The sequence below is a fragment of the Paroedura picta genome, chromosome 1 (assembly GCF_049243985.1).
Source record: "Paroedura picta isolate Pp20150507F chromosome 1, Ppicta_v3.0, whole genome shotgun sequence".
Taxonomy (NCBI): Eukaryota; Metazoa; Chordata; class Lepidosauria; order Squamata; family Gekkonidae; genus Paroedura; species Paroedura picta.
Window position 1 is genome coordinate 118,578,494 of NC_135369.1, and position 24,311 is coordinate 118,602,804.

Sequence of the window (24,311 nt, forward strand, 5' to 3'; positions counted from 1 at the left end):
CCACCGCTACCACCGCCCGCTGTTGCTGTCGCCCCGGCAGGGGCGGCAGCAATCAACTTGAAGACCCTGAAGAAGAGGCCAGGCGATCCCAAATGAGGTCAAGACCCCTAGGTTGAGAACCACTGGTTTAGTGCTATGGTGCTCCACTTAGAATTTTTTAAAAAATAGTCCACAGAAGATCATGCAGCAAAAAAGAGTAGGGGGCCAAGCAGCATTGTAGGAAGCATTTTGGACATTTTAAGCAGCACACTACAGTGATTCAGAAACACAAGAAAGGGGCAGAAAACCAAAGAAAGCAGTTTCTCTCAAAAGCGCCTCAACCATGCTTTGCTAACCCAATGCTTTGCTAACCCAAGGGTTTGTATGAACAGGTAAATAAATTCTAGTAGCAGCTGTTTACTAAAATAGCTCTCTCTGAAATGACAGAAAAATCCTTTAGCAACAGTTAATAAAATGGAATACAAAGGCAGTTTGAAAATGGTCATTTTCTGGGCAAACTTCTATGCCGAAATATACTTCAAATTTTTTTAAAGGTGACTCTTGGAGTTTGAGCAGCAGATACAATTAGTAGAACAATAATGCCACAAGTAGAAATTGCACCTTTGCAGTGCCCTGTGCTGAATGGCTATGACATCTTTCACTAGAAAAAGAACAAAAGAAGTATAATGTAGTTCAATGTGGGGGGAGAAAAAGGGATAAAAGCAGCTTCATCTTTGTTCAAAGGCCACAGAATAAAGGTCTACCTCCTGGCACGCTTTCTGCCTTTGCAGAATCCTTTCGAAAAACCCATGATGTGTTCTCTCACTGTCACAGATATAAAAGCAGCTCTAAGGTTGATTTGTTCCCACAATTCCTTTCCTAAGGTCACAGAACATTTCCAGGAAGTCTTAAATGAAGGCATGATGCATTCAAGTACATTGTGCTGGGACCACAATATACAAGTACTAAAAGTTTGCAAGGATTAACCTCTACTTATAGCCCCATCAGAAACAATTATATGGTAGAGGACAATTGACCAGGTGACCAAATAAATCATTTGAGATTCAGAATTTTCAGGTTCTATTGCCTCCTAACCTCACTTTATTAAATCTGAAAAAGTAAAGATGGCAGCTACCGACTCTCAGTTAAGCAAATGCTTAGTTTTTTATTGGTCTTGGGTCCAACTTAAACACCTGGATACAGAGAAGCTTATCCAACATTTTGCTATCTATACATGGGGCATTTGATTCTACTGTCCAGTGGCAGTTCACTGTATCAGATGGTGTGCTACTCAAAACAGTCCCCAACCATTGTGAGAGCTTTCAGATACACTAATGTAATAATCACACAGAGGGGAAAAAATGTCAAAATGTACAATTCCACACACCTGGGAGTAGTGAAACCCTAGAATGGTGCCTGTGCACTGTTAAGGGCCAAATGGGATTACCACTTAAAACTCTGAAGTTATTGCCAAAGAAGACAGAAGTAATCGTGGTTGAACATCCAATTATTGGAAACAGGCTCTTTTGAAAACATCACAATATGCATTAAGAATCAGGCTCTGAGAGTTCTCCTGGGTCTCATTTTGTTCTTGGGTGTCCAGATAAAGGTTGCCCCTATGAATACATTTATTTGTTCTGATATCCCATTATCAATCTGGAATTAACTATCAAACCTATGTAGAAACAAGTAGAATTAACTATCAAATCTATGAAGAAACAAGTATATTAGATTGGATCCAAATTATCAAGACAGAACAAAATTCACAAATAGGAGTTTCATGCATCCCGCTCTTACTGCAGACCATTGAATCTCCTGAAATTGTTTTCCAGGGTCAGGGGAGTCTCACAAACAACATCGGGTGGTAGAGATTTGCAGTATAAGGGCCAACCAGCCTCATCCTCACCAAATAAAAATGCCATTCCACTAGATGCGCACTCATACACAGGACAGAACAGAATCTTCGGGTCCAAACCGTCCATTGCACTGTGTGTGTATTTTCAGTATACTGCAAATATGTCACTTTGTGCATAGTTCTATTTCATTATTAATTTCAACACATCAGTGAACATCACTGATAGAAAGTTTCACTTTGATCATCCTCGTATGGCATTTCTTCAGTTTCACAGCAGATCACTGCTTCATCACACAATTTAAAAACTGCCTAATTAGGGCTAAACCCAATGCTCCCTGGCTAGGCTGATGCCAAGTTTACCACCTCAGGTTCTCTTAGCACTGCCAACCTCCCGATGGAGGCTGGATTTCTCCTGGAATTTTAACTGATCTTCAGACAATACAGATAAGTTCCCCTGGAGACAAAAACAGCTTCAGAGGGCAGACTCCCTAGGATACCAGAAGTCCATCCCCAGGTATTATCCCAAATCTCCCAAGACAGAGTTGATAACCATGTTCTCTAATTACCATATGCAAATGTAACTGTGGAAAGACAGCACAAAAATGCAAATACACAGCAATATACAAAACAGGATAGCAGCATAGTCAATAACACCTATGAATATTTTCGACATCTTACCCTTACTTTAAAGTTACATTGTTGACATGAAGATTTAGAACTCCATAATGTATTTTTCATATACCGTCACAATTTTATATTTATTTGCCAAGTAGTAATTGTTCTAAAAACAAGCATTAAAATGCAACTGGCACACACACATAACCATACCTGAAATGTACAAGAAAGTATCATACATACTGCAGCAGTATAACTTCAAGTATTTTTAAAAGATCATGTTAATTTTTAGATTCTAAAAGCTGGAATTTAGTTGCCATGTACATTTTGCAAAGAGCCTGTACTGTAATTCCAATTAAAAGCTGATGCACAATGAACTATGGGAAACACCACAGGGAGCCTTAATCTGAATTGCATGATCCTCTAATGTGCCCATGTGCTCAAAATCTATCCAAAAGTTGTGTTAATGAACTGCTGATGACTGGCTTATTCACAAGATTTCACAGATTCATGCAGAAGAGTTGCCGTGCCAACAAATGGAGCCAAGGTTCTAAAGAATGACACAATGCAGTTGGGATATTTGGGGTGAGGGGAGAAATACACAGACACAAATATTTTCTGAGAAAAATGAACATGTTCCTGCCCTCTTTAAAAAAGCTTCATGTACCTTTTGTTAAGAAACAGGAATGGCATAATTCAGTGGCCACATGTCCCCTTCTCTCACCTGATATATTCATCCCAAACCTTTCTTAACAGATGTGTCAAACATAGGGGCTTTTTGTCTAGGGAGACTTTGTCATCCAGGCTGATCTCTTCCACCTGCTCAGTCCCACCCCTTGCTTCCAATGCTTATCAAAGGACTAGCAACCAACGAGGTTTCCAGGACTGGGTGAGAATTAATATATATATTTTTAAAATGTATTAGGTGATATTATCATATAGGTTATGTTGACCCACCCACTCCCTCCAAAAATGGTCAATGATGGGCCTGAAGGGAATGGAAAGGGGGGGGACTGTTCATAAAAGCCTTGCTGTACGAGGCTCATCACACATGGTAGTAATTAGAGTCCAGAGAGGTAAGTACTCTCATTTTAACTGAACTGCATTGGGGGAGGGGGGGTAACGGGGTCAATGGAGGAGCAAATGCCTACCACAACCCTGTTCCCAGCCTAGGGGAGTAGCCTGCTAGTCCATTTCTGGCATTCAGGGGGCAGGGGGCAACAGGGTGTGATATCACATACATTGAGAGTGTCTGGGTGATGTCACTTCTGGTGATATGACTTCTGGGGACATGGCAGGTAGATGTGGCCTGCTGACATCTCTTCTGGGGGTTCTTGAAGCCTAAAGAATCTTTCAGGGGTTTCTCAAAAGTAAAAAGGTTGAGAATGGCTGATCTACAGCCTCATTCCACAGTTTATTATTGCCAGCTATTTTGAACTATAGAGAAAACAGTATACTTGATAATTGAGTAATCTCATGTAGTGATATAAGGATGTCAGTCTCCAGGTAGAACCTTGGGGATATCCTGGATTTATAGCTCATCTCAAGCAACAGAGATCAGTTCCCCTGGAGAAAATGGCTACTTTGGAGGGTAGACTCCATAGTATTATATTCTACTGGGGTCCCTCCCTGCCCCAAATTACACCCACTCCTGGCTCCATTTCCAAAGTCTCCAGGTATTTCCCAACCCAGAGCTGGCAACCCTACGGTACCAAGACAGTCCTCTTGGAAATAGTAAGACAATTTATCAGGGCAGTTTTGTTACCTTACAGTTCTGCCATTTGCCCCTAAAACATAACATTCTCATTATTTCATTCTGCATTATCGCCTCCAACTACTGGGTCATCCACCCCAAATGGACCTAATAATAATGGACCTAATAATAATAATTCATCTTTCCCACCCCCAATAAAAACTAAGAAAAGGGTACTGGCAGTAATAAAATAGTTATTCATACAGAGGCTTCCAAAACCTTAAGAAATGCAAGCTTCATTAAAAACAATGTGTTCATATATTTCAAATTATGAAGTGAGTGCCTGCAAAAGGCTCCAAGACCAGCATGGGAAGGAGTCTTGGGTACCCTTTTCTAAAGAGCTACAGTAAATCTGATACAAGAAGCAGTAGTTGAACCTCCATCAAGAAGGGAATTAACAAGAAGAAGAAGAAGAAGAAGAGTTGGTTCTTATATGCCGCTTTTCCCTACCCAAAGGAGGCTCAAAGCGGCTTACAGTCGCCTTCCCATTCCTCCCCCCACAACAGACACCCTGTGGGGTGGGTGAGGCTGAGAGAGCACTGATATCACTGCCCGGTCAGAACAGTTTTATCAGTGCCGTGGCGAGCCCAAGGTCACCCAGCTGGTTGCATGTGGGGGAGTGCAGAATTGAACCTGGCATGCCAGATTACAAGTTCGCACTCCTAACCACTACACCAAACTGGCTCTCCAGTCTACACATGAAGTCTGTGTAGATCACATCTCACTGTGTAAAGACGTGTTTACTTCTCCCTTATAAAACTGCTGTTCTTTCAGATCCTACTCATGATCCTATCATAAGAGAGATTCACTAGTTATCGGAATGATAGAAGAGTTATAGCTCAGTGTACAACAGGAAACATCTTGCATACAGACAGTTCCAAGTTAAATCTCTGTTATCCTACATCAAACAGCTGAGAAAGACCTCTGAGACCTTGGAGTGTTGTGACAATCAGAGTGGCCAATATGAAGCTAAATCAGTCAAAAGGGAAGTGCAGTATAGCAGTGGTCCCCAACCTTTCTGAGGTTGGGGACCGGCAGGGCATTGGGGCGCGGCCCGCGGCCCGCCCACGGGCCATGCCCATGCATTGGCCGCGCCTGCGGGCCGCGCCCGCGGGCCGCACCCGCGCATCGGGCCGCGCCCCCGCATCAGGCCGCACCCGCGGGCCATGCCCGCACATCGGGCCGCGCCCGCGGCCCCGATTCCTTCTCCCCGCCCTCCCGCAGTAAGAAGCTTCCCAGGCCGCAAGCTTGCGGCCTGGGAAGTTTTTTACTCCGGGGGGGCGGGGAGAGGGAGCCGCGGCCCCGCGCCATGGCCTTCGCGGCCCGGCACCGGGCCGCGGCCCGCAGGTTGGGGACCCCTGCAGTATAGGACAGTTTTTCTACTATAGAAATGCTCCATCAAAAAACACTAGAAATGTGCACTAGACCTAAATTATGTGCCAGACCTCCTTGATGGGCATAAAATGTGGTTCCCAGGATGAGAATAGAAAGAGTCTTTCTACTGCTCAGTGGAAATAATGTTTTTCAACAAAGCACAGACCCTACAATAATCTATACCATTATTGAAGGAACTGAAAAGTACAGTCTAGTCCAATTATATGCTTTAGTCCTTTACTGTCCAACATGAATCTTGTGCAGGAAATTCAGAATTTATAATTTACTAATTTATATTTTTATTTACAGAATTTATATTTACTAATCCAATCAGGAAATGCAAAATTTGATTCAACAGCATATTTTTGCTCTTTTTTAAACATAGCTGAGCAGGTTTTTATATGCTCTGGAGTGCATCCTTTGATAAATGAACAGCTAAACCACACAGTCTAATGGCTACCAATTTGAATGATGCTTTCCTTCTGTCACTGGCTAATATTGGCTTACAGGTTGCAATTAATTTGGATGCTGGGGAGGCAATAATTAGGGCCTTGTTATTAGACACAAATGAGCCTATTTATCAGCATTAGAGCCGCAGCTATCTGTTTGCCATTGTAGAGAAATTTTGCAAATGAAATCCTGAAATCCCCAACTGGTGGCTCACTCACTAAGGTCAAGGCTGTACAGAGGCAAATCTAGAATACAGATATTACTCTTCAGTAGAATATCTATGAATTGACTTGCAAGGTGGAGGGGGTTGTTTATTTGTTCTAAACAGAGGGCCAGATACTCTACATGATACTGTATGTCATTTGTCATATTTACCTCTGACTCGTCTTCCAAGGATATTCTCAGTAGCCTTATGGGATTATCCTGAAGTATCCTCACAGTTACCTTAAGTAGGTATTTGACCAACTCATGGGTATTTATCTGAATAAAATGTATACACACAGATGGCAAGAGATCCACATACACACCAAGGTTTTTCTGACCCTCTTCCTCCTTTTCAGTCCTGCACAGAAAGCTACTCCTCAGGGGTGGGGAAAACCTCTGGGACCATGCTTGGTGCCATGCTACACCGTGCCGGGGGAGGGGAGGAAATCTGAACCATACATAAATTCCCAGGAACTGATGATTAGTTGTGATGCTTTAGCAGTTTGTGCTGAGAAAATCTCTCAAATATGGTCCAATTAGGATACTGACTGTGATAAAACTGAGGCAGTAGAAATGCCCAAGACACCATCTGGTCAGTCAGTAGACCAGTTTGATTTTGTTACTGCAGTGGATGCCAACAGACTCCTTGGAGCAATGATGAGTGTCACTTTTACTCTGAATCAGTACAATGTGCCTGGTGTTGAGAGAAAGTATCACCTCTACCAGAATGAATCTATGGAAAACTGTAACTTACTTAGGGAACTCATGCAGAGAAACTTATCAAGATAGAATCATAGAATCATAGAATCATAGAGTTGGAAGGGGCCATACAGGCCATCTAGTCCAACCCCCTGCTCAACGCAGGATCAGCCCAAAGCATCCTAAAGCATCCAAGAAAAGTGTGTATCCAACCTTTGCTTGAAGACTGCCAGTGAGGGGGAGCTCACCACCTCCTTAGGCAGCCTATTCCACTGCTGAACTACTCTGACTGTGAAAAACTTTTTCCTGATATCTAGCCTATATCGTTGTACTTGAAGTTTAAACCCATTACTGTGTGTCCTCTCCTCTGCAGCCAATAGAAACAGCATCCTGCCCTCCTCCAAGTGACAACCTTTCAAATACTTAAAGAGGGCTATCATGTCCCCTCTCAACCTCCTTTTCTCCAGGCTGAACATTCCCAAGTCCCTCAACCTATCTTCATAGGGCTTGGTCCCTTGGCCCCAGATCATCTTCATCACTCTCCTCTGTACCCTTTCAATTTTATCTATGTCCTTCTTGAAGTGAGGCCTCCAGAACTGCACACAGTACTCCAGGTGTGGTCTGACCAGTGCCGTATACAATGGGACTATGACATCTTGTGATTTTGATGTGATGCCTCTGTTGATACAGCCCAAAATGGCATTTGCCTTTTTTACTGCTGCATCACACTGCCTGCTCATGTTTAGTTTACAATCCACAAGTACCCCAAGGTCTCGTTCACACACAGTGTTACCTAGAAGCGTATCCCCCATCCAGTAGGCATGTTTTTCATTTTTCTGACCCAGATGCAGAACTTTACATTTATCTTTATTAAATTGCATCTTGTTCTCATTTGCCCATTTTTCCATTGTGTTCAGATCTCGTTGAACTCTGTCTCTATCTTCCGGAGTATTTGCCAGTCCTCCCAATTTGGTGTCATCTGCAAACTTGATGAGTAGTCCCTCCACCCCCTTATCTAGATCATTAATAAATATGTTAAAAAGTACCGGGCCGAGCACCAAGCCCTGAGGTACCCCGCTACTTACCTCTGTCCAGTCTGATGAAACACCATTGACAACAACTCTTTGAGTGCGGTTCTCTAACCAATTCCCTATCCACTTAACTATCTGAAAATCCAGATTGCAGTCCTTCAACTTATCCATCAGAACATCATGGGGAACCTTGTCAAAAGCTTTACTAAAATCCAAGTAAACGACATCAACCGAATTTCCCCGATCCAGCAAACCTGTTACTAGTTCAAAAAAGGAAACCAGGTTGGTCTGATAGGACCTGTTGGAGACAAATCTTCAAAGATATTTTCAAAGATATCTTCAAAGATATTTAAATATTCAACGTTTGTTAGGGCTGGAAATTCCTAGAGATTAAGGAGTACAGCCTGAGGAGGATAGAGTTTAGGGAGAAGAGGGGCCTCAGCAGGGTATGATCCCATAGAGTTTATTCTCCAGACGTGCCATTTTATCTAGTGGAACTGGTCTCTGTAGTCTGGAGATCAGCTGTAATTCTAGGAGATTTCCAGACCCCACCTGGAGGTTGATGACCCTGTAGAGCAGTATCCAAAAAAAACAAAAAAAAACAAAAAAAAACCACTTTCTCATATTCTGTAGTCATGGCAGGGGGGACAAACTTGGTCTGAATTTTACTCAAAAGGTGGACAAAACATGGAATACACTATTTTAAAAATATTCTTACTTACTAAGCCCCTTTTCTCCCATACAGTCTCCTGGTGATTTACCCTAATCAGCATTCGGGTGTTGATTTTTAAGGTTATTTGCTGATCCAAAGGGAAGGAACACCTCACTAAGAGCCCTACTGTCTCTCAGCGGCCTGTGAGTATTAGCAACCGTGATAAGGACAGAGGCTTCAGCCATCTCAAAAGAGACAGAATCACAAAGAGCTCCTCTGATCACTTCTGGCATCTGGTCTTCCCCTCATTAGCACATTAAAGCTGCTCTGTCCATTCTATCAGAGCCACTCTGTCCATTCTCCAGAGTTGTCTATGGAGCCATTTATGCTTCTGCTCTTTGGAAACCTCCCCAGTTCAAGAGGCACTAACTAACCCCTTTCCCAAAGCCTAAGTTACAATCTGTGGGGGGGGGGGGAACGTTCTTCTGCATACAACAGGTACCCAGTAAGCACAGATCTTCCAAATGTCACAGTTAAGCAGCATAAATTCACATACTTTCTGCTGCCAAATTCGCCTTGAGAAAAAGGCCTCCCCACCCATTCAGTACGTGAGATCTTCTGTGTGTTTCAAATGCAGTACATTACGTAGGCTCTTTACACTATTAGATTATTGTACTGTGAGAAAACATTCATTCCCAAATATGCACAACAAAATATAGAACAGAATGGGAGATGGAAGAACTCAGATCTTTCACATATTAAGTCTAGGTCTCCTCATGTGTGCATATTAAAGCATTTTAACTGTCACCTGGTAACCTTTCCCTACTTCAAATGATGTTCATTCAGATTCTTTGCAAAACATTATATTGGGCAAAGTGTGAGATATAAGTGGTCAAAAATAAAATGTTTCAGTAATAGTAGTTGCCCCAATCTCTGTCCACCGAATACTGTCCAGTGACTAGATTTTGGTGCAGTATCCATTTTATATCTGAAACTTTCTTACACTAAACCAGACTATTGGTCCCTATTAGTATTTTTAATATAAATGGCAGAGTTCTCCTGGGACCTGGGCAAAGGCTTTCCCAGTACCTGTGACCTGCAATCATTTAACTAAAGGTGCCGAAGACAGAACCTGGGACCCTCGATGTACTATGAATGCCCCCTTTCACTGAATAATGGTCACCAAGGATATTCCCCTTGTTATGCTATGGACTCCCTTTACATACAAAAACATTTGCTTGTACAGAAACACATCAAGGAAAGGGATGATTTGTTTGAATTCTAGATAATATGAACCAAGCAGGTGTTAATAACTCATGTGCAGACAGCTGTTTAAGCTTTCTTCTTTATTTCTCTTGTAACCATTCTCAACCATAAATACCTCTGTGGAAGAAATAGTGATGTTGGGAGAATGGTGCATTCTAAGAGAACACAGCTGTTCACATGTGACTTAAAAACACAGGAAGGTTGGGATGTGATTGTACAGCACATTTACAATCGCTTTGCCTGACTTCAGAATAATATGAAGACCTCGTAAGAGTGCAGTTAAAACTCTTCCTGTATTTTACACGTGCATGTCAATTTTGGGGGAAACACTCAAAAGTTCTTTAGGTAGCATATATGAAACGAGTCCAGAGATTACTTATTGCATTCAGACATTCAGCACCTTGCTAATGCAGTATAATGAAGGCTTTATCTCAAGTAAACTTTTTAAAAAAATCAGTCTGAAAACACACTGAACCAAGTACATAAGAACCTTGACTGAAAGCTTCTCTCCACTTTATTGGTGCCAATTTGTTATTCTCAAGTTCAAGGACTTAAGAGTTAAAGGCTTAGGAAAAAGCATGTCAAAAACACCAAAGCAAATAGCATCTGTGCCCAGTTACCTATAGTTTAACATTCAAACATATTAAATTCATAGTGTCAACAACTGAGTTCTACAACAATTGGGTACTTACATGTATACATATCAAAGCCAAAAACCTCTGGAACACTCTAGAGTAGGAAATACTTAACATGGATGGGAGTTTGTGGAATCATGACCTTGGATGGTGCAGTTTTCCGACTCCCCACAACCTATCCCAGGAGAGGGGGGAATCCCCCATTGTCTAGGAGCAGCATTTTTTGTGGCATTCTGCCAGAAGCAGACAGGTGGGAGAGCTGCAATCTGAATGGAAATGCTTCAATCTGTGGAAATTTTAGGCAGGATCCACACATATATGAAGTTATTAACTCCAAACATAACCTTTGATGATACTGTTCTCCATCCCCTTCAGGTAAAGAGACAGCAATGGAATATAAAGGCCTCACATACATTCATACTTTTTCTGCTGCCCCATATCCTAGGTGAACTTATAGATATTTGTTCCTTTTTATACAAAATCCCACAGGAAAGTATTTCTTTTCATCTGCAGCAGAAAGCTCAAGTGTTCAAGGTTACAAGCATTGGTTCTGTTGAAATTCCAAAGACAAACTCATTTGATCTTTGAGTTTCTTTTAATTAACAGCAGAAATGCTGTAATTTATTCAGATTGCTGTTCGCCTGGCTAATCATGCAACTCAGCAATCTTGCTGATTTGTGGTAGCAGAATATGTTTCTAACACTGTACTACATCTGTTCCATGTAAAATAAAAAGACTTATAATTGGCCTTACTAAAAAGCAGTTAAAATTTATATTTTGCTCGAGACAGCATTATTTGGTGGCTTTAAGTATAAATTCTTATAATAATAGAAATTCATGGCCTTGTTTTGAGAAATCATATTCCTGTCATACAATGCAGGTATGAAATAATACAGCCATACTGGGACCAATTATATGATGAAACTTTCCTACAATAGGGATGCATTCACATCCATTAAGAGTGGGCCTTTTGTGAGCAAGCTAGGAGCCAGAGCCTGCTTCAGAAATGTGTATTATTTGTCCTCCACTCCTTTCTTTCTCCTCAACCCACAGTCTTTAATCGCAGTTAAGCAGCTCACCAGTCCCCAATAAATTTAATCCCAAGGCAGGTGGAAGAAGGATGTGTCTTTCCTCCACACACACCCAAACTATCAGACCTCTAGTTTCTTTTGCCTGGATGTCAAGTAGACAGCAGAAGAGAAAGATCAAAAACATTCCTTTTCAGCATTGAAGAAGACAAACAGAAAGCCTTATTTCTTACTTTTGGTAAGAACAACATACAAAGTAAAAAAAAAAGCCTGCCCTGTTTTCATTGTTGCAGACATCTTGAGGCTAGCAAACAATCACTGTCTATTGCCAACAATTATTGCCATTCTCTAGAGTGCATTGTACTCCCTGATTGCTATGAAGTTTTTTAAATAACCCTAAAAAAATTAGATTACTCACCAGCAACATATATGTCCCCAGTGCATAGCTGAAACGGGTCAAGATGGGGTATTAGAAGAACCCTCAATATAAATTGTTAAGACAATTCCTATATATGCCATGCTGAATCTTCTGACAACCCCACCCATTCAGGGTAGAGCATATGCTGTACATGGCTATAGGACAGGATTGTGCAGCTCCACCATCTTTACACTGCTGTGCTGCTTCTACCAGCAGTCCTTTGGAGATCACTTTAGTCATACACAGAAAATGAGTCCAGAATGAGAAGAAACAGATTCCTCCAACAACTATCACCCTTTATTTAGCACACCTGTAGCTAGCTCTGCAGCATATTCATTACAGGTGTTTGAGAGAGATATTGTGAGAAAAAGCTCATTTACAAGCCTTGGGAGTGAGAAGCTGTGGATCTGACAAACAGCAAGGCTAGCAGAAGAGTGAAGCTGTCACTTATCCTCAGGCAGTATGACCACTATAATGAGCTACAGGACATGAGAGATCTCTGAGGTACAGGGGTCTCATACTGTCAGAAAGAGGGCAATATAGCCGCTCCATGCAAGGGATTTTGCCTTAACACTGTCAGCTGACTCTCACTTGTGAAAAAGGAAGTATGTGGCACACCTGAAAACCCTCCCCCTATCTGCAAGTTTGTTTACAATACACCTGGACAGCTCTTTCCTGTCATTAATCCCAGATGAAACTGAGGAACTAAAACATGAAGCTGCAGAAAAATTTAAGGATATGTATCATGTTTGGATGATTAATTGGCAGAATTAATGCACAGGCAGCTCCAGAAACTATGGGCGAGTCATCTGAGGCAAGAAGTCTTGGTCTTCTGATGAGGCACTACAGATTTCCTCCCTGGAGTTGCACAGAATTTAAGGGAGCCCTGGATCAGGTGGAGGCTGTTTCAAAGATTGGTATGACGTGAAATCTTCACCTCCGTTCTGCCATGCAGGGGGATTGTGGGCAGTGCCCCTGAGCTTGGAGCAAGCATAAGCTTGGGCATGAGCAGGTCTGGTTTCATGCCAGCAGCGAAGAGTGGGATTTCCCTGAACTGTTTCTATAGCAATACTATAGAAGTTCAGTTCCCATAAATTGAGCAATCCCCACTGAAGTCCCTGATAGTTCAACTTCAGTAGAGTATTTTAGGAGATAGGTACTTGAGCTATTTAAGATAACTGAGCAAGGGGTAATCTCCCTTTATAATGGTCACATCTCTTTCATGGGGTATGGCCAGCTCATCCATACCACCACCTCCTCCTTTCTTGTTCTGTAGAACAGTGGTCCCCAACCCGCGGGCCTTGGCGCCGGGCCGCAGCTCCTTCTTCCCTCCCCCCCCAAAGCGAGAAGCTCGCCAGGCCGCGAGCAAATCAGCCGCCAAAGCGGCCGATTAGCTCGCAGCCCGGCGAGCTTCTTGTTTCGGGAGGGGGGGGGAAGAGAAGCTTGCCGAGCCGCAAGCTAATCGGCCGCTTTGGTGGCCGATTTGCTGGCGGCCCGGAGGGCCCGGGAGGGGGAGCTGCAGCCACTGGCATGGCAGCTGCGCAAACACGCATGCGCGGACTGCCGGGTGCAAACGCGCATGCGCAGCAGTCCGCACATGCGCGTTTGTGCTGGGGCTGCTGCGCGTGCGCGGGCCCCCGGGCCACCGTCTCCCCCCACCCCGGAGCAGCGGTCCGCGGCAGCCAAAAGGTTGCGGACCACTGCTGTAGGATATTGTGGGAAAGGGGATGAGTTACCAAATTTTTTTTGTTTTTAGTAACGCAGGTCTCCTACTCCCCAAAGAGATTCAAAACTTGCCTGTGGGAAACACCATAAACACCTGCATTTTCAGGATGTTCTAGTAAGCAAGGGAACAAAGACCAGTCAATGATTCAAGAGCAGAGCAAGTTTTAAGGTCCGAAGAGCTGAGCAGAGGATTCCAACAGATTCACTTAGCTGGCAACTGTGCATGATTGGAAAAGTGAAAGATGTTATTCCTGGTCACAAGCTGCAAGACAAGGAACAATGAGTAAAAATAACATCTCCATACAAGCCCAAGAACTCCAGGATCCTGTGTAGCTCTGGGTTGTAAAAGAGGTGTCCCTCTCCTTGCCTGCCAAATTTCCAGTCCCAGGGAGGTGAATAAGCTTCCTGAAGTCAAAATTAAAAGTTCTGAAGCTCTTCAAATTGTTACTGAGATGAGGCAAAACCAATGAATCGTGCAACATTATGGCTTGCTTAAACAGGAACAGTTTCAGGAGTATGATTTAATATCCTGTAGTGGAGGTAGAAACTCCCCTGCATAAAAAAGTAGAAGACTACACAACTTACCTTCAGCATAAAAAATAAAGTCACCCTGGAGATAAATGCTCAAGTCAATACCTCAATGGTTGGAGGGAGGGAGGGATGAATGAAAACATTAGATGCAATGGCTTGGCGGCGGTGGGGGGGGTTATATTTTCCCGTTCTGCTATCTCTCCCCTCAGAATTTAAGTTCCCTCTACCTGATTTCCTATCCATGAGTAAAATTCTATGTGGTTATATGTGTTTTCTCTTCTGTAAAGGGGAATGACGGGATAGAGAAATGGCTAAGTAATCCCCTCCCCCTCCCCACAGCATTCATTTATTTATTTAGGATATTTTGATGATGCCTCTTCAAAGTTTTGCTTGAGGCAGTGTACATTTAAAACAATATGCCAACACAAAAACAAGACATTAAAATGTCATTGGATGTAAACAGCGTAAAAATATCCATAAAAGAAGTAGACAATTTTAGTAGCTAGTTAGATAGAACTTCTAATAAAAAGTCAGGGTGCCAGAAAAGCCTATAGGAGGAGGACATTCCAGAGGAAAGTGCCATCACAGAAAATGCCCTGTCCCTTGCTGCCACCTCAGTTGTGGAGGCAGGAGCACAGAGATCAGGGCTTAAGAGGCTGCTCTTAACTGGAGGGCTGAATAGTAAAAGAGGAGATGGTCCTTCAGGTACCAGGCAAGGCTCTTTGAATCATTGAACGAGTGCAACCAAGATGATGAAGGGGTTAGAGACCCTTTGCGATGAGGGAAGGATAATGGGTCTAGGACTTCTCAGTTTAGAAAAGAGATGACTAAAAGGGCACATGATAGGTTTATAAAATACTCACAGTCTACAGGAAGAATTTTTTCTCCTTCTCCCAAAACACCAGAACTTAAGGACATCCAATGAAATGTATGAGCAATTGAAAAAGAAAAATACTTATTTAGACAAGTGATTAAAATGTGAAATTTGGTGCCAAAGGATGTAGTGAAAGTTTTAAAAGAGGATTATACAGACTCATGGAGGATAGGTCTATCAACAGCCTTTAGTCTTGGTGATGCAAGAGAACTTCCCCATCCAGAAGCAGTCAATCTTCGATTTCCAGTGTCAAAAAGCAACACCAGGGGAAGGCCTCAGCCTCTACATCCTCTTGTTGGCCCTCTGTAGTACTAGGTTGGCCACTATGACTGTTTACGCATTTTTAGTAACTTGACAGTTTTAATAACTTTAATTTTTTTAATTTAATTAGCATGGACACTTTTAAATCAATTTTCTCTTTATCTTCTGTGTAATATGGACAGTGCAAAGTTCTTTCTCTCTAACTTTCTTACCCAGCTGGCTTCTTCTAGGAAGGGGAATCTTGCCTCACACTTCCTTGGCTCTACCTGCAAAAGAGGGGAAATACCTCTACAAGCACATTTTCACAATAGTTTTATCTGCAAGAAAATGCCGCTGTGCTCAGTGGTGTTTACTCCCAAATAAGTGTACATAAGGTTGCAGCCTAAGGATCTTAATATTGGCTGCACGGGTTGTGGTGGTAGTGGCAGAGTAAAGTCCAGAGGTAGAATATGGGGTGGAATGGATGGGGATAGTCATTTGTTATTTGTCTTTGCATCTAACTGACCGTTTATGCACTGGAGGTTTCATGACAGGCTGCAGGCTGGAGCTTTAGTTGTAGCAGGTTGTCCCACCTCTTCCTGCACTGACATGGGGGAACATTTGGCCTGGTGCACCTCATCCGCCCCTGATTTGTGCTCCTGCATATGAACTGAGGCAGTGAAGTTCCCAGTATGTAAACGGTCTATGTGAGACAGGATGCTGGACTACATGGATCACCAATCTTACCCAGAAGCCTTCTTTTTATGCTCTCAGATTGGCAGGTCTGAAAGCCAATTTTCAGTAAAAAGAAAAGCTTCAGAAAATTACATGTGCCTCCTGCATGTCTATTACTTCTTAACAATTATTTTGGTATGTTAGATCAAAATGTTCTTAAAGTGGCTAACCCCGACTTTCTCAACCAGGGTTTCTTGACAGCTGTTGAAGGATTTCCTGAATGGATGGGAGTTTTTTATATCAACTTTTTAATATTTATATATACTAGAAATTAAGCCCGCTGTACCCCAAATACAGCGGGCGCTAGCGGTGTGTTTGGCTGGAGGGGCAGAAGGAAGGGAGGAAGAGAGCGAGAGAGAGAGAGAGAGAGAAAGAAAGAAAGGGAGGAAGAGAGAAAGAGATGAAGGAAGATGGAATGAAAGTCAATTAAAGAGGGAGAAAGGAGGAAGGAAGGAATGGAGGACGAAGGGTTCGGTGGGAGGCAGGAAGCGGCATGGGGGTGGTGAACGTGAGGTGTGCAAGTGGCTGCAGAGGGAAGCAGGGATGGGTGGGGGTGTGGGAGAGGTGGCAGAGGATGTAGAAGGCGGGGTGAAGAAGTGTCGGCAGAGGTCAGCGTAGAGGGGGGCTTGGGAGAACGCAGAGGTGAGCAGGGATGGGGAGTGCTCGGGATTGGGGGGAAACGGGTGGCGGGAAGTGGTGGTGGAGGTACGGGCAGTTGGGGAGGGCTTGGCAGGGGGTGAGAACGCGGAGGTGAGTGGGTATGGGGAGGGCTCTGGAGGGGGGAGAACAGGTGGGGAAGCAGCGGTGGAGGCACGTGTAGATGGGGAGGGGTGTGAAGTGGGGAAGAACAGGGAGGTGAGCGAGGATGGGGAGGGTTTGTTAGGGGGGAGAGCGCGTGGCAGAAAGCTGGGGCAGAGGTGAGTGGGCGGCTGGGTGCTTGCCTCGTCAGGTCGCAGGCGAAGTAGGGTGGCCATGGGGTCGGCACTCCCGGGCCGCATAGGAGGGTAGGGTGGGCGACAATGTAGCTGAGCGTCCAGCAGGCTCGAAATGGCTGGGTGCAGCGGGGCCGGCAGTCCCGGTGGCGCATGGGAGAGTAGCGCAGGCGGGCGCCGACGTGCCTTGGCAGCGTACAGGTGTGGAAGCGCGGCCGGCAGGCGAAGGTAGGCTGCGGTGGGTGGTGGGCAGTTGGGGAGGTGTGTGGCCAGGCAAGCAGCTCGTCGGCTCCCAGGCAAAGTCGGGGCACGGCAATGCCAGCGGGCCATGTGTCACATGGGAGGACAGGGCAGTCGGGCGGCAACGTTCATCGCCGGCTTTGAGGCTTGAAATGGCAGCCGGCAGGCAAAGGCAGGCTCTGTTGGAGGGTGGGCAGTTTGGGAGGCTGGCTGTCAAGCGGAGGGCCCAATCGGCTGGCGCTTTGCGCCAGTCGATTAGGCCCTCTGCTTGTCAGTTTGGGGGCAAGACCCCAATCGGTCGGCTTCCTCATCACGGACGGACTCCTCCCACACAGGGCTTACTCCTTTATTTTTTACCGCGGAGAGGTTACAGATATATATTTAATTGTTAAACATTTATTGGGTGATATGACTGCATATGGCAATGTCAACCTGCCCGCCTTCCAAAATGGCCAATGATGGGCCTGGAGAAAGTAGGAAGGGGAGGGGTCCCAGGTGGGCATGTGCACAGTTAGGCTTCCCCAATCATATTCTGCACCATCACACCATTTCTGGGGATTCTTGAAGCCTGAGGAATTTTTCAGGGATTTTGCAATGGTAAAGTTGAGAAAGGCTGGGCTAACCAGATGCCTAAAAACAGAGGTACCAAGAACCACCATGGGTGGGGCAGACAACTGGCTCTAAGAGCCCCTTACACCACCCTAGGGCCCTCCATTGCATTCAAAGATACACACACATGATGCTTAGTTAGAACATACCTGCTGATGCTTTCCCTCACCTGGGGACATGGCCCTTGGAAATTTCTGTCCCTAATCACCTCCTCTCCTCAGTCCTATTTATGGAAGCTCAAGAGGCAGATATAATACAGCCATATTCTGCTGTATATGCCCACCATCTGACAATTAGAAGTACACTGAATCTAAAAATTGAGATTCCATTTAGCTGCTCTATCTAGCATTGCCTGGATTAGTATTAGAGCCATCTTAGTGTAGTGGTTAGGTGTGCGGACTTCTAATATGTAGAGCTTGGTTTGATTCCCCACTCTTCCTCCAGATGCAGCCAGCTGGGTGACTTTGGGCTCACCACAGCACTGACAAAGCTGTTCTGACCGAGCAGTGATATCAGGGCTCTCTCAGCCTCACCCACCTCACAGGGTGTCTGTTGTGGGGAGAGGAAAGGGAAGGTAATAGTAAGCCACTTTGAGATTTCTTTGGGTAGAGAAAAGGGGCATATAAGAACCAACTCTTTTTCTTCTATTATAAAAATAATATATTTGGAGTTAGTACAAAGCCGTCTGTATTTATATAAGCCTACCTGCCCTGCCCATGTAACTGCAGCTCCTTAGGAAGACTCTGAAGACATCAAGCATCACTTCATCCTAGAAGCCTTTTCTATCAGTCACTAGTTCATCTACTTACACTGCACCAGGTTCTATCAGGCCAGATTGTCAGCTATACATATGCTTACACTTCATTTTCTCTTTCTGTAGTTCTCTTTCTCCAGTTGCTCAAAGCAGCTCAGGGAAGAAGTCTTTAAATCACAGGCTGGGACCCCCTGGGATTACAGAGCCTGACCAGCTGTATCCAGAGCCTCTGCAGAGCTGTTGGCATTTTGGCAGCCTTTGTGAAGGACCTGCTGCTCGTGAACATATGTGGACAACAAAAGCACAATGCCTCCTTTTGCTAAGAAGAACAGCAGGATGGCAGGTCCTCAGCAATAGACAGATTCTTCCATAGCCCCTATACTTGTTTTGTTCCTATCTCCAACTGTTTTGCTCTGTCCGTGGATCTCCTGGAAGGGAAGGAGGCCTAGTATAGATCGAGTTTACTGGATTTTGGCAGCCGAGCTGGGTCTGTCCTTTAATAGGACACCACCAAGGAAGACTCTATAAAGGAAAGCCATGTCCAACAACCTCTGCTCCTCACTTGCTCTTGAAAGCCCCCTTGCTGAGGTCACCATACTTATTGTATTCCTCCTGGCCCTGACACTGGTGCGAGCTGTCTAGATCTCCCCTCATCCTTCTACATGACTTAGATGCTATATGCTTAAAGCTCATCGAGTTTCAAGAAGTCTACTGACTTAAGGTATGACGGAACACAGATATGAGTAGGATTTGTGCTTCTTGTTCTTTTTTTCCAATTCCATTACAACTACCACTCAAACTCAAATTTCCCAAGAGTGATGTTCCAGCATCACTGCCCTTTGGAGCTGAAGCACCAAGTAAAATGCATCATAATTGCAGCTGTAAAACATACATCCAAGAAGCATTGCTATATTGACTCAGGAGAGATATTTCCCTTCAGCATTTATATTATTTATATACATATACATATACATATACATATACATATACATATACATATACATATACATATACATATAAGACATATACACATACACACATACATACATACATACATATATACATACATACATACATACATACATACATACATACATACATACTAGTAATCAAGCCCGCTGTACTTAAAATACAGCGGGCGCTAGGCATGGGAGCCCCCGGCAGTCACGCGGGGCACGGCTGCCAGGGGCTCCCATGGTCGGCGGCCTGACGCGGCGAGAGGCGCTTTGCGCCTCTCACCACATCAGGCCGCCGGCAAAGGAGCGCGGCTCGCAGTTGCTTCCTTGTCGGCAGGGCGGCAGGGCAAAGCGCAAAGCCTGCCGATTGGCCCGGCCGATGGTCTGTCCGGAGGAAGGGGCCAATCGGCACCCTTCCTCATCCTGGACCGAACCCGCCCTAACTCCTCCCACAAAGCCTTTATGGCTTTCAGATAAAGGTATCCCCTGTGCAAGCACCGGGTCATGTCTGACCCTTGGGGTGACGCCCTCTAGCGTTTTCATGGCAGACTCAATATGGGGTGGTTTGCCAGTGCCTTCCCCAGTCATGACCGTTTACCCCCCAGCAAGCTGGGTACTCATTTTACCGACCTCGGAAGGATGGAAGTCTGAGTCAACCTTGAGCCGACTCCTGGGATCGAACGCCCAGCCTCATGGGCAGAGCTTTCAGACAGCTGCCTTACCATTCTGCGCCACAAGAGGTTATATATATATATATATGACCTATTCTTCTTTACAGGCGCACAAGGTCTTTCCCAAGCATGCACTAAAATGGAAAAAAACCCTACTTGAAGCACTTTAAAAAAAATCATCAGATTTGATAATCATAGGAGTCAATTCCAAATTTTGTAAACTTTGAAAAATTAAAATACATTACTGCTCCCAGTTACTTTCCAACTACTCTAGTTAATAAATATGTCATAAGACTAAAGCCTTGGAATTAATGTTAATTAAGATAAAATGCCTGAGATCTGGAAAACTGTAAGTAACAATAAAAAGAGTACCTCTAGGCATGTGCATGGTACCTTTCTCCTCACCTCGGAGAAACTCATTTGGAGCTCAATTATTATAACAGGAAATCTCCAGCTGCTACCTGGATGTTGGCAACCCTGAGATCAGTTCACTTCTCCATTTAGCTGTGATATACAGAAGAGGCAAACTACTCTGACAAAAGTTTGCTCCCAAACTAGATTAATAATCTGAAAGTAAACTGAGGTTAACAGAAACTACAATATGCCTAAACTGGACTTTACAACAGACGCTGGTACCATGAGCAGGCCAATGGAATAAAGCGCATGCAAACTCACTGCATAGCCTAAAATGTTTGAACTCAGCCACATATTTAAGATCAAGAGGCCAGAAAATGAACCTGAGAATAAAGCTTGCAATTGCACATATGTTAGACATTCAGTATTGACTAAGAGTCTGCACCTCAATCAGGAAAAGATATTCCGAACTTCCACTGACATGGGAACACATCGATCCAGGAATATGGGTAGCTATAACTTCAGCTGTAGCAACTCTGATTTAGATGGCAAACAGTACAGTAGGTTCAGCTGGCCCTCCATGAAGAAATTCAGAAGATAAACCAATATGTAAGAAGCTCCCACAATGCATTTTAGTAGATTATTGGAGATTGTCAAATCTGATAAGATTCAAGCCGGAAAAAAGGAAATTTCATTTTGCATAGAAATTTCATTTTTCAATTATAACAGAAACTCATTTTCTGTCATGTGACACTCATGGAGAACAATCCTATTTGTCCTTTTTGTCTCCTCTTTGAATGGACCACCTGCCAGAGTTAGGCTCTAGCTTTGCCTCACCAAAATATTCCCTTACATATCTGAGACTGTGTCATCTTGACAATGCAAACTGCCCATATCACAAACAGACAGACTTGAACTAAGCCAGGCCTTGGGAGGCATTAGGTTTTGTTTGTTTGGAAATACACACACAGAATCACCATGCAAATAAGACCCTAATCACCCCAGCTATTTTTAAATCTTCCCCACTTTCTACTCATTGCTCATTGCTCAGTAATCTAAACTTGGATGAGCTCCTCAGAGATTTCGCCACTGCAGTTTGAAAATGCACAGAATAATTATTTCTCAATTGATGACAATTTCTACTGGGAATAGAGACAAACTAAACTCAGATTCTTTTAGAGCTACATGGCAAGAGGAACGTGAATGTGACAATTCTATATACAGTGTTATTTAAAAAACAGTGAAAGAAAGAGGACCTTTCACAGTATTCAAGATGACCACAACTAGATTGCAAACAGATTGTCACCACCCACACATTGTAATTATTTTCCACATGCAATGACAGCAATGGACCACTTTTGTCTTTTCCCTTCATTACTTTCTCCCCCACTCTAAGGATTGGTCTTGTTGGGTATAACCTCAACTGTCTTCTGCCTTCCTCCTCCATTCATCCCTTTCATTCTTGTCAGTGGAGCTTGCACAGAGAGAAGAGGGCAGTAACTCATTTTCTAAGGATGAATCTCACAAACTAGAAACCCTTTGCTCTTCTGTCCTTAGTGCTTAACTGGAATGCTGAATACAGGATTTTCGAAAAAGGAGGAGCTAGAATTTGGACCTCCCCCGGGGGGGGGGGATGCAGGGCATTTCAGCAGACCTGCTGGTACATAGAATGCGGGCTTCTATTTCACTTCCAGTCAAGATTTTTTCTGGCGATCTGTCTTGCTGCGCTACCTCCCGCCCCAAAATGTGTGGAGCGAGGCCCCTCGTTCCAAGGCACCCCACGGAACAAAACGGTCGGCCCCTTTCTTCAGACCATCCCTGCCCCACGGCAACTCTGAACAATAGAGCCCCCCTGCTCTCCATCATGGCCGGGGTGGGGGGCTGGTTGGCCCAGGGCCCCGATCCAGCCCGGGCGCCTGCTGCCCTCGGCTCAGCGCCCCTCGCCCCCAGAAGGCGAGCGTGGCCAAAGTGCCTCAGCGAAGCCCCGAGGCGAAAGGGCTTGCGAGCCAGAGAAGCCGGACAGTGTCCGCACTTGCGTTCCACGCGCCGGCCAGCTTCCCCGCCAGTGGGACGCTTGGCCACGCCAGCCGAGCTGAGTGCAGCCGCTCCCTCCCTCCCTCCCGCCCGCCGGCGCCGCTCACCTGTTCAGGACTTTCCGGATCCTCTGGCGCACGCTGGCCGAGGAGGGGGCGGAGGCGATGGCGCTCCTGCCGCCCGCGGCGCCGCTGCCCTCCGGCGGCAGGTTCTCGATGGTGGCCACGACATGGTTGGGCTGCTGCTGCTGCTGCTGCGGAGGCTGCAGCGGCTGCTGCGGCTGCTCCGGGGAGATCATCGCGGCGCGGCTGGCGGTCAGACGGGAGCAGCAGGGCACATCGTGCGCCGCCCGGCTGCCGAGGCGAGACTCCCGCGCAAGGGCCGGAGGAGGCGCCCGCGGGGCTGGCGGCGGGGGCTGGCGCGCTTCTCCTCGGGGCTCCAGCTCCAGCCGCCCGCCTCAGTCCTCAGCCATGGAGCGGAGGGGCGAGGGCTTTGGCGACTGCCGGTCCCGGCAGCACCCCGGGGTCTCTTCCCTGGGCGGCAGGCAGGAGCGCCGAGGGGGCGAGGGAGAAGAAGGCGCGCCCGGCTTTCCTTTTGTCTCCCCGCCGGCCAGCTCAGGTGAAGCTGGCCGCGCAAGCCCGGGGCGAGGTGGCTGCCTCTGCGCGCGCGCTGCTCGGGCGGCCAGGCAACGCCGGAGTGCAGCAGGCAGAGAGCGGCGCCCGGGCAGCAGCAGCAGCAGCAGCAGCAGCTGCCACACACACGCCCCCCGCCGCCGCCGCCCCCGCCTCCCACGCCAATCGCGCCCACCAGAGGGAGCACGTGCGGGCTGCGAGCCCCCCACCCCGCCCCACCCCACCCGGCTCGGCCCCTGCATCTGAACTGTCTGTCGGGAGATGTAGTTTTCCGTCCCGCAGGTGTTTCCCTTCAGGACTACCCGGTAGCGGACAGCGGCACAACACCCGGGACCTCATTGACAGTCGGCCCTGCTTGGGGCGGCTGAGCAGTTCCTTGCCGCAAAAACCAGCCCTCTTGGGGCACCCTCAAGACAGACTACCCAGGCACTCCATACTGCTGGCAGCAGCTAGGCACTGTGCACAAACGCTACGGAGGGTGTGTGTGTGTGTGTGTGTCAAGTCCCTACAGGCCATGCAATTGGGGGGCAGAAGAAATAAAATTAAAACAGTTAAGAACCAACCTTCATCTGCTAAATAGGGTTTCTTTATACAGGGATTTTATTTGCAACTACAGTGGGGTTTCCTGCAGGAAATATGAAAAGTATATGCACCCTAACCATGCTATGGAACTGTAGCCCATCAGGGCCACCTGCTGGATAACCCCTACTTTTAGCTGCCTTTCTTGTGGAAAACCTCACAGTAGGTGTAAGAAATAGGATTGCCACATAAAGGATGAACCAGCTCCAAGAGCACTGCATTATTTCATAATGCTGTTATCTCCTTCAAATTTATTAGGCATATAATAAACATGTGAAACCCAAATAAGACATTTAAAAATCCATTGAGGAAGGAAGTATCAAGATTTTGTGATTAGCATGTCCAGTATACATTTCTCCCTTTCACATTTCAGATATTTACTTCTGTTAAATAATCATGCACCATGGTACTGAACTGGTTTTCAGTCCTGAGCCAATCCATGTGTCTGTTTCTTTGACATGGGTAATCACATTCAGACCTTTTTCT

General features: G+C 45.4%; 1 protein-coding gene across 1 annotated transcript in view; it reads right to left on the reverse strand.

Annotated features, from left to right (window-relative positions):
- SLC35F1 (solute carrier family 35 member F1) overlaps positions 1-23,387 on the reverse strand; it is a 321,899-nt gene extending 298,512 nt beyond the window's left edge. The window contains exon 1 of the mRNA XM_077301087.1: positions 22,722-23,387. Coding sequence (XP_077157202.1) covers positions 22,722-22,912 — 191 coding nt within the window. The 5' untranslated portion in view covers positions 22,913-23,387. The remainder of the gene's footprint in view (positions 1-22,721) is intronic.
- Between the last annotated feature and the right edge of the window lie 924 nt (positions 23,388-24,311).